We start from the raw sequence: 12,143 nt of genomic DNA, 5'->3' as shown, positions 1-12,143 counted from the left end.
TTATCATATAACCTGTTTTTTAGTACAAATCGACGATTTGTCATAAAATCAATAAACTTAAATAAAATTATGACATTTTCAGTAGGTGCATAATTATAAGAATTCTAAGCCTTTAATTATTGCTCAAATATTGACATTTACCATGGTCAAACAATTGGGCAAATACATAAACCAAATCACGACATAATTCCTATCATTTAAAATAAAATTGTTAAAGCGTAAAATCGTTACTTAAAAAAATGAAGCATGCACAGGATTTGCCTAAAACTATTCATAATTACAGTTGGTGAGTCTCTCATTTAGTTTAATATGTGTCCTGATTTATTACTTTTGAATGTGTGCGTGCTTTCTTTTGGTGCTGCGTGCTTGCGTGCACTTTAAATGCTGCGACCGAGTTACCAAATCTTATCAAAAGTAGTCTCAGTTTTAAATGAGAAAACATTGTTTTTGTGAACTTTTTCTGATCGATAATCATGAATAATGACATTCTGATGATAATGTATGAGCTAACACAGTGCAACAGAAATTTTTTTATCGAGTGTTTATCTTAAAAACCTAATTTTAACTAAAATGTTGATGTTATAATCGTTATAATTCTTAAAAATAATTAGAATAACTTTCGTGAAAATTACTTTTTTAATAATATTATGATAATTAGTTGTAAAGCAATGCGTGATATATAATTAAAAAAGTACTGTATCTTTAACTTAAATAAAAAAAAATCGCTAAGTGAACTAATTATTTAGTTTTCAGTTTATGCTTTTTGCATTTCTTTTTCTATCTGATTCTGAGTAATTGTTTAAAAAAAGAAACTAAATAGTTTTAGATTGCTTGAGAAACATAAAATATGCGAAGGGGGAGTCTGTAGTGTATATATCAATAATGCTAAAACTAACCTTTTTTCATAGTACCTTTTTTAAAAAACTACTTATGATATATCTTTGAAATTTCTTGGGGATATTTGAGATTATATCAGTTGTATGCTGTGATAATATTTTAACGTAAACCGGAACACTTTTTGGGTAAAGAAAGAATTTTGATTAAATTTTTTAAAAAATTAAAAGTTCTCAGTTCATAATATTTTTAAAGAAATTCTGCCGAAGATATGCATTAGCATTTATCATGGTACAAACATGTATAGATAAATATTCTGTGAAAAACTCTTGTTTAAATGCTGAGAAAAGGTACATTGAAAAAAATGTCAGTTTTAGCATTTTTGATATAAGCCCTACCGACTTCCCTTAAAAACAATTGTTTAAATTGATAACAGTGTTTTGTTTGCCTAGCGAAATATTTATTTTAATTTATGGAAAAATTAGTTCTAGTACTTAAGTCATTTTAACTTCATGTGAAGAAAACATATAACAGTAGACAATAATATTCTTTTTTTACTCTATATTTTGCTTGTTAAGTGTCTTTTCAACTAAAATCAAAAGGAAAAGAAATCGATAAGTATAAAGAATTTTTGCACATGCAATATTTATTTGGTTTGGTTATAATATAAGAAAATAACTTAAACTGGGTAAAAATAACAAAATTATCTAAAACATTCAAACATACTAGACTAAATTTTTTTTAAAAAAAATAGGTAATAAGTATTAAACTGAATACAAATTAAAAAAAGAAAAATAGAGTTATTTACGTTAATAGAACATTTTTCTGTATCAATATTCTATGAAAGAATTGCTCAATACTGTACAAATACTGTAAAACTTTATCATGTGCTTTTTTATTTATAAATAAATAAAAAATTATTTATTTATTTATTTATGTTTCTTGGAGTTTCTTAGAGACGCGGTTCCCAATTATTTTCGGCTAAGGTACCTTAATTACTCAGCCTGCTGTTGGCGGAATCCCGACTTTATAAATAAAATTTGCCACGGTGAATGTGAACGTTATAACCGATAAAAGAGTATTTTTAAAGTATTTAGTTAGAGGAATGAAGGTTTTAAAGTGCTTTATCATTAATAATCTTAAATTGGGATATTTGTGCAACAGTTCGATTTATAGTCTTTGTGTTTTTCCGTTCTATTTATGAATTTGCTTTTGGGGCATATAAATATACTGTTAATAAATAAAATAAACCGAATTATGGTTTACTTCGAAATGAAGACTTAAAAGAACTGCTATAAATGTTGAAACTATTTATTAGGGAAATATATTTCCTTAATGGAGAATTTAGTTATTTTGATTCGATATTTTGATGTTATTAAAAAATTAAATTTTATTATTTAAAAAAAAGCTATATTTAAATTATTTAGATGAATGAATATTTTTCATCGCTTTATCATTAATAATCTTAAATTAGGTTTTATGCCTGATAGTTAAATTTGCAGTCCTTGCTCTATATTTAGTGTTTTTATAAATTTGTTTCTGATGTATACACATTAGCTGAAATGATTAAAATATACCAAATTACGAAAAGAGAAATTAAAAGAATTGCTGTTGAAAATGATTATTATGTAAACACAATTCTTTTTAAAAAATTTAGAAAATTGATTTTGAAAAGCGCAATAGGAAATAATAAGTTAGATTTTTTTTTCTCCAATGCCCACCTGTGTTAACATTTTCCGTCAATTCAGGCATTTACCGGGCAGAATTGTTCAGGGCACCATATTAGGTGAGTCAACGTTGTTCCCACAGTAAAGACAGATAATACAGAGAAGGAAAGAACATCCATGCCTTGCCCGGGATTCGAATCCAGAACCTTTCTGATGCAAGGGCAGTTCCCTAACCCCTACATAGGCCGGTCGGTATTTAATATTTTATAAATGCTTGTTTTTTCACAATTTGCTCAATACATTGTTATTAGAAATACCATTTCCTTTTAAAAAATCCATTTCTATTTCATTGGCATTTTACTTGAAATAATTTCATAAAGGCAACAGAAAAATTAAATAAATTATGAATTATAAGCTGGATCAAAATGTAATCAGATGTTTCAAAACCGAGGCAATAAACAGTAGTAACTCGCGGCACTCTACCACGGAACCCTAGGGTTCCATTTGGGAGCCGCTGCTTTAGATACTTATCACAAACATTATTCCTTTATGAAATACTTATCAACATTCGTAGATCTGTAAAATATGGGTGGGTAAAAAATAAGCATCATACAGAATAAAAATGATTTCAATTGCACTATTCTGCCAGCGAAACACGTACTATTGATCAGAATACTGCAGACAGAGAGTAAATATACTTCAAAAACACTCTAAGGAGAACACTCCAACTTCTACTGGGTTACCAGGTTTCCTTCAGTTCTTCATTTTTTATTACTTTAATCTCCTCACCTTTCTAAACGAGTGTCCGGGGAGCAATTTAAGTCCGTATGTGATACCCTTACGCAAGGTCAGCCGAAACTATTCGCAACATTGCTTGATAATTTTTTTCTTATTGTCTTCAGTTTCGTTTTTCTTTTTTCGATAGGAAATCCCGGATATATTCTTCCGCTTCGATATATTTTTTTATTTATTTTGTTTTAGAATGTGAAACTGACCTCAAATTTATAGCTGAGTATTTTCTTCATGAATAAATATGAGCGAGTTTTTTTTTACACATTAAAAAATCATGATGAAGAATAAATTTATAGCCAAGAATATTTTATTTTCGTTGCTGCATGTATGTACAGTATAATTCTAAAATACAGGAGGAAAAGGATAATTAAGATAGCTAGAATATTTCCGCCATTTATTACTAAAAAAACCTTGCTAAATTTGGCAGATTCACAAAACTACGATACATTTGCATAGCACATTCGATTATTAAAATAAAGAGTTAGAAAGATTAAGATTTTTGTATAAGAAAAGCAAATTCTTCAATGTTGTTTAATCGACATTTTAAAAAAAATATATTCATAAAAACGAGGAAGATATTTTGAAATGAACAATTATTCTTATTAATTATCCTAATATGTACTTTTGATTACCTTTTTTTTTAACAATTCGATAATAAACTGAAACTAGCAAATGACTTCAAACAGATATATAAATGTAAGGCTACGAGATAGGCTGTCAATATTAACTCTCTGTGATAATGTGAGTTAATTACCAGCTCATATTTTATTAGAGAATCTATCTACTAAATTAGATTAATTTGGTGAAAGTTTGGTATTTTTACATTTTTTACGCAGTTGTTTTATTAATTTACATTAATTCTTATTCAGAAGAAAAATAAAAACAAATTTTAACACATTTTAAGTTCTAGTTTTTTGATAAACAATGTAACAATGTAATTTCTTTTAGAGTCCTTATGCTAATAATAACAACAAAAAGAATAAAGAAGAAGATATAGGAAAAATTAGGAAAAATAATAATAAGTGTTATTTATTGCGTACAAGCTTTAAACGTATCGAACTTATTAAAAATTAAAATATAGTTAAAAAAAGAGTTTGTTAAAAAGAGTTAAAAAGAAAGCAAAGAAAAAGACATAAAAATTTTCCAAAGGAGAGCAATAAATTATTAAAAAATGTTTTAAAGAATATTCACAAATTCAAAAAACATTAAAACTAAAAATGGGAAATAAAATAAAATTTGGAAAGTATATAATCTCGTCAGCAACTCACACTATCATATCCGAAAAAATAGTGCTTTCAAATATTGTATTAATGACAACCAAAGCAAAACATATCAATAAAATGGTGTGAGGATCAAAAAACACAAAAAATTGAAACGCAAATAGAACCCATTAAGCAAAAGAATAGACTTCTAATGTTGCAATTTATCTTTGAAAAAGCTGCTGTGCTTCTCAATTATAATATTGATTTTTGCATATAAATATTTTTTGGCTATGTCTAATTGCAAATGAAGACCAAAGGGAAAGAATGGCTTTTATCCATTTCTTACAAAAATGACAAATGAATCGCCATCTGTTGCGTTTTCAGGATTACTAAGTTTTGACAAATCAATAACCGGGAAAAATTGGCTCTCCCCGAGAGTTATGACACTTAGAAAAGGGGGCAAGCTGGAAAACATTGGTTCCTATACTTGCGTAGAGAGGGCGAACGAAGACAAGCCATAAGAGAGAAGACGACGGGGGTTCTACGGATTTGAGAGGAATTTCGAGGAAAAAACTGTTCCTGCCCTACACGATTTTGAATACATTTTCTGCAAGTTTTTGAAATTTTCGAAATATTTAAATAAATGTATCGTGTTATGCATGCGTATTTTTTTCCTAATGCTCACCCGATTATCACTCGTCATTCAGTACAATATAATAAATATACTGTTAAATAAGTTCGTAAACAGCTAAAGAAATTCTAATACTTTTTTTTGTACATTACTTTTTTTGTACAAAGGGGCTTGGAAAGATTTTGATTGTATAAAATCAAAATCTTTCCAAGCCCCTTTTGTCTATTATGTAACCTACAAGAAGAAATGGACGCTAACCATCTGAGACGTTGCCCTGCACTTCCTCCTGGGCCCTTGTGGGAACGATATTGGTGGGCGAGATGCATTATTATAGACCTATGGACTCTTTATTTTTGTAGCTCTTGTTTCCGTTTGTTGTTCTTTCTTTATATTGTTCTTGGCTACAAATTTGTCTTTCATGTCTGCCATTGGAAATAAAAAAAATAAAAAGTCTAGATAAATTGAGGTTAACCATGATTGAATTTTTAACCATGATTGAAGTCAATTTACATTTCGTATTGATCTGCGTATATTCTTTATAGCAGATAAAAGATATTGTTAAACTTCGAATTACTAAAATGTACTGTGAGTAGAACCGAAAGCAAACCACCTTGATTAATTTTTGATTCAATGATTGAATCTTCACGTTCTAGAACTCAATTTTAAAGGTTCGAGGGAGTAACGTGAGATATTCTGATTAACAAGCGTAAACGACATGTTAACCAACCAAATCAGATATAAAAATGTACTTTCTTTGTATAAGCATATTATATTTTCTTTGCATTCGGATTTCTGACCCCCATGTGGTTTCGCCATGTCTCGAGAATATCTCGCCATATCTTTTTGTGTATTTGGCTGTATCTCGAGAGCTTTTGAGGCGAATCCAAAAGTTTTTCCACTGATTTCAAAAACTCATTTATGCAATAATAACAAAAAATACTTTTTAGTAAATATTAATTTTTTTTATTATTTTAATTAATAATAGTTGAAAAGATTATAGATAGTAAGGTACACAATATTTTCATTTTTTAAAGAATATAAATAATAAGAATATAATATAATACGATAATAAGAATATAAATATAATAAGAATAATAATAAGAATATAAATATAATAAGAATAATAATAAGAATATAAATATAATAAGAATAATAATAAGAATATAAATATAATAATAATAAGAAGAAGAATATAAATATAATAATAATAAGAAGAAGAATATAAATATAATAAGAATAATAATAAGAATATAAATATAAAGAATATTAGAAGGCAAAATACAAAATTTGAGTGAAATCAGTTGAATAGTTCTTGAGAAATCAAATTTTTCTAAAAAGTATTTTTAAAATTTGATTTTGTTTAAACATAATAAAATACGTTAAACACTAAAATAGAAACTGTGAAAATATATCTTAAGGAATGGAGAAGTCAAGCTGTCTGTTTATTTGTACTAGTAAAACGTTGCATTAAAATGCATAAGATACTAAACGCATTTTTTTCAAAGAAAACGAAACACCTCTGGTACTGTGAAAAATTATAACATTTGGATGATAAATTTAGATCAGGGGAGAAAACGGTATTTGTATAAAACCATTTTTCTCAAAGATGGTGATTGAATCTGCCTCTGTTGCTTTGCTGAAGATTACTAACTTTTGACAAATCGATGACGTGAGAAATCAGTTCTCTCTGAGAATAATTGCACAGTAAAAATAGGCCGTGTTGAGGGAAAATGCTTCCTCTCCACGTTTAGATTTGTTTTCTCCGAATCAGTTTTCATGGACAAGGTAGATTCAGTTCTTATGAACTGTTCTTTCTTGTTTGATTTCATATTGCAACTTGAACACAAGAGGCAGTCTCACGAAAACTCTGAAAGAAATTATGTTTACCATTTTCTGATTCTTTTCTTAATAGACTTTTACCCAAATAAGTCCAAAAATTTAATTTTGTAACATTTGAACTGCCCTCTAATAGCTTATCTTGAATAAGCCAAAAATGGTTATAGTTACTTAAAGAATGAATTTTGTATAGTTACTAAAAGCTGAAATTTCCACCGAGTAAAAGAGTGCACAAATAATAGAGAAAGTCACAGCATTTTTGATAATTTTTCTAAAACGGTATCTGAAAAGCTTTTGTAAGCATTGTAAAGCATTTGTAAAGATTTATGTCTCTAGTAATTTACAATGTACTGTTTTGTTATTAAAAAAGTTGTTAAATATACATTTAAACCAAATGAGATGCATCAACCGGCAATTAAAGAGCAAACAGGTTTTAGAATCGAGTATATGATAGGGTCTTTTTATTGTCTAGTTGAATTATGTTTAATGCATCTATTAGCATTTTAGAACTGCATAAGAATTTGAATTGAATTGTGTATGCGATGTATTTCTTTACATTTTTAATTACATATTTGAATTATGTTCGATCCTCTACTAGCCCCTTAGAAATGTGCAAGATTTAGAATTTCATATATAATGAGTAATTGAATTATGTTTTAACTGTTATTTATTATTTGTATAACATGTTATTTGAAGTTCAGAAATGCGCTAGATTTCGAATTTTGTATATGAATTTAGATTTTAGCGCTGTAAAATATCTATTTAAATTATAATCTATACATTTAGAGCAACATAGAAATACACAAGATTTTGTACCTTATCTGTGATATGTCTTCTTTCGTTTTTTTTTTAAATTTTCAAAAATTTATTCCATTTACGGTCGATACATATACTTGATACTGAGAAATATACAAGATTTTGAAATTGGTTTGATATCTGTTTTGTACGCTGTTAACTATCTATTTGAATTATGATCGATACATTTACGCTGTAAAAACTGGGTGTAATACCTATTCGATTTCGGCGAGGAAAACTCTAAAATTTGTGTGACCGATTTTTTGACATCAAGTTAATACCGAAGCAAGCTTTCATGCATACTTCAGAGGGTCTAGCTAAATCTTAACACTAATAATTAATGAAGCTTACACCAGCAAGCTCAGATGTTTTCACAATATTCATGGTTGAAAACAGACCGGAGAATGTATTGCTGTCGTATTTGAGTAGTACTTCGTGAATTTTGGGAAAAAAATATGTAAATTCTGATTTAATTCGCGTTAAAAGAGATATAATCGATGATAGGAAACTCAAAATACACGTAATGAGGGAGTTCACTTAATTATCAAACTAAATTCTAATAATAGAGAATATTCGAATAATAAAGAATGAAGTAAAGAATCATGTTTCCATAATAACCATTTTCAACAACAGTTCATTTTAGTTTCCTTTTTAAAGTAAACCATAATTTATCTTATTTTAATGATTTTCAGCTTATATATATATACACCAGAAACAAGTTCATAAATAGACTAGATAATTTACAAGAACTGCAAATTTAACTATCGGACATAAAACCTAATTTAAGATAATTAATGATAAAACGATGAAAAATCGTCATCCCTCTAATTAGATATTTTAAATATAGTATTTTATGGGTTATAATGTTCAGAATTAACTGAACATTTATTTATAAAGTTTACGTTCTGTCGAGAAAAGATTAAAAATTTAGGGTTCCGTAGCCGAAAAAAATTGAGAACCACTGTTTTCAAGTTTATTTTAGATGGGAAATATTGAACATTTTGTGATTTTAGTCATTTTCCCATCATCTATACTTTTATATTTATTTATTAAAATATTTTAGGGAATTAAAATACATTATAAGTAAACTTAAAAATGCTTTAAAGGGCCATATTTAAAAGAAAAAATTTATAAAAATTTCCAATATTTAAGTTGAAGTATTAATTCTATTTAAACCTTTAAGAAAATGTTTTATATTGTTATATTGATCGTGATTTATTTTATAACCGTTGTTGAACAGCCTAGCCATTTTTAGCCCAACTACCAATCTTCAACTCCGCAACCTTGTAGCTTTGAACCCGATCCAGAAGACAATAGAACTCCTTAATCAAGTATTGGAAGAAATTTGCCTTCGTGGACGGCTTTCTGATGGATTTGATAGAACTAACACAGATTTGGAGCTACATGAAGAAGAAAGCCACGAAAACCTCCCATGATTAGCCTGACGACAAGGGACTCTAACCCATTATCCGCCTACCACTGAGGATGTTTTACGTCAGCATTGTGGTCGGTGCGAGTCGGGTGTAGAATGTGAATCCCCCAGCCATCGCTGTGGATCGAACCCGGTTCACCTCATCGGAATGCAAGCACTCTATCTCCCCGGCCCCCACGGCTGGAACGTGATGTATTATTATTTTTTTACTTAATTCATAATATAATCTTTATCTATATTCATATTCATGAAACAAGAAGAATATCACAAGCATCATCTCAGCATAAAAAAATATGTATTGAAATCAATCTAACAATTGTGAAAAATCCTACAAAGTTCATGAAGAATCATTAAATGAAACTTAATTAAATGTAAATATAATACTAAAAATTTTAAAATTAGTCTTGTTGCGACGTTTTTAACACAAAAATAAGATAAACCGATTTAAATAACGATTCCTGAATAATATTAAGATAAAGCGGTCTGATTCAATTTATTCATAAGATAAACAGCACAAAAATAAAAGAAACGCAAGTCGTAAATGAAAGCGATAATATTATTCTTAAGTATACAAAAATCTCTACCTGATAAGAAGGATGAATATTCTGATCCCTGGAAAAATCTTCCTCTCTTTGGCTTCCACATTCTTCTAAGTTAATATAAACAGAGGTTCCTCCCTTTTCCAATAAAGTACGAACTGCTTGATGAATCAGCTGTCTGTGTTTGGGTTGCCGGACCCCGATGGCATCGAGATCCGGCTCCCCGATCTGCTTACACGTCTCCAAATCATCATAACCGTTATCTACAAAGCTTTCATAGTATTGCTCAAGATCCAAATATTTTAACCACTCGCGTACAATATTTTGATCACTCATTACAGATATTAATCCACATGGTCACGTGATTCTTGTATTCACAAAAACAAGGCAAAAGAATAAAGGTAGTTTAGGAACAAATAATGATTGTTAAACAAATTATCACAGTTAGTCAACATGTTTTTGTTTAAAAATGAAGCACTTCTTTCTTATGTTTACTAATTGAAATCTCTATTTATTTTTATATTAATCAAATCAACACCGATTATTTTTTATATATATCTGCTTATCTTATAGCACAAATAATTAGTGTTTTTGTATTCAATAATTGTATTTAAAGTTTCTAATTATTGATATGAAAGTTTGGAAGCATAAATGTTGTTAAATCAACTTCGTTAAAATCAAGAAAAATTTCTTTGGAACAACGTGGCTTCACGAAACGAAGAACCTACTTCACATGACTATCGTCGCCGGCAGTAAATTCTCTTCTGATAGTTGCTTGCCTCTATAACCGGCAAGTAGATTTTTTTCGCGCCGGCGCAGTTGAAACATTTTATTTTGTTTGGGAAGAGGTTGAATTTTTTGACCCTCTCATTTTGCGAATAATGCCAAGAGAATAAAAAGCTGTATTGAGATTAGGATCATAATTGGTTTTAGAATTTAGAATAAATCTATTAAAACAGTAAAAAAAAATGAAATATATTTTTTTTTCGCTTATTCATATACGAGTTCAAAAATATTGTAGCATCTACTTTAAAGAGAGAAAACTATATTCACTTTATTAATAATTCTTTTTACTATATTCATCTTTAAGAAACTTAGTTAACAATTCTTCGTAAGAATTACAATGTAATTGTAAGAAAAGAAAGGTACTCTGTAAAAAATTCCGCATCAAATTAGGGTATAAATCATTTTGGGTACATCATATGTAAATTCCATTTTCCGTGAAATACATTTTTTCCGCAACATAATATACCGTAATTTCTGCAGTAATATTCATTTAATTGGAGTTATTCAGTGATTTTAGGAAAATTATTACTGTAAAAATTGCGCTGCATAAGATTTTTTGTTCAATAGCATGTTCCGGTAAAAATAGATTTTCCGGTAAGAGGTACCAGTACCCTGGCACCCTAAGGGCCGATGCTTTTTACAGTAATTCGATTCAGATCTTTTTATGCTGTATGTTTATGCTTAACATATCAAAAGAAAAAATTGAAATTTATCCGTACTCACTACGTGTTAGTTATAAGTTTAATAAATATCTTCATCAAAATAAAAAGTACTTGTTAAATATTTTAAAGGTTCTTAAGTTTTGCAAATATTATTGCCATTAGTTGATTTTTGTTTGATTTAATATAAATAAATGTAATAAGAAAACAAATAGCATTTCCTTCAGACACTCTTCAACATGTTTCAACAGGTCAATTCTTTTGTACAACATTTATAATGCTCAATATTCCTAATACTATACAATACTTAATGCATTAAATCTTTGATGAATTAATCAAAATTGAATGAGGAATTTAAAAAAAAGTGAATATCAGTTTAAAATGTATTTTAACTAGATTAATTACTTTTTAAATTTATTTTTAAATTACTATTACGTAAAGAAAATCAAATCCAAAAAAAAAAAGTTAAAAATATACCAGACATAGTAATTTTCAAACTGCGTTCTTGATTCTTCTAGTTTTACTCAATGCTGAATAACAAAATCTGTTTTAGTAATGCAAAAAAAATTAAAGGCAAGGAAGAAAGAATTAAAATATTCTTAAGTTTTATCTAAATAACACATTCAGATCAATAAATTCGCTTCATAGATAACGTTCGATTTATAACGTAATTACAGTGCCTTTATTTAATTTTTTTTCTAAATAAATAAACTAATATTGAAATATAATTAATAAAATTCCTAATGTTTGCAATTTTATATTTTTAAATAAAATTTTAGTTTAGAAATATAATTTTCAGTTTGGAAAAAGTTAGTAACATCTTGCGTTAATCTGTCAAATGTGTTGAAATTACGTTTTACAACCGAATGTAAAAGTATAAAAAAGTAAAAAACCTAAAAATTATGAACCTAAATCCTAAAATTTCATCCAATAGTTCGTAATTATTTTAAATATCTCGTAATAAATTATC

At 28.1% G+C, this 12,143-nt stretch overlaps 1 protein-coding gene across 1 annotated transcript in view; it reads right to left on the bottom strand.

Moving 5' to 3' along the window:
* Positions 1–10,497, bottom strand: part of LOC107436158 (SAM and SH3 domain-containing protein 1) — a 100,617-nt gene extending 90,120 nt beyond the window's left edge. The window contains exon 1 of the mRNA XM_016047750.4: positions 9,774–10,497. Within this exon, the coding sequence (XP_015903236.3) occupies positions 9,774–10,064 (291 nt within the window). The 5' untranslated portion in view covers positions 10,065–10,497. The remainder of the gene's footprint in view (positions 1–9,773) is intronic.
* Between the last annotated feature and the right edge of the window lie 1,646 nt (positions 10,498–12,143).

The sequence above is a fragment of the Parasteatoda tepidariorum genome, chromosome 8, assembly GCF_982258835.1.
Source record: "Parasteatoda tepidariorum strain Cologne lab strain chromosome 8, Ptep-v5.0, whole genome shotgun sequence".
NCBI classification, from domain to species: domain Eukaryota; kingdom Metazoa; phylum Arthropoda; class Arachnida; order Araneae; family Theridiidae; genus Parasteatoda; species Parasteatoda tepidariorum.
The sequence above is the reverse complement of the archived record's forward strand: the minus strand, read 5'-3'. Positions and strand labels throughout refer to the sequence as shown.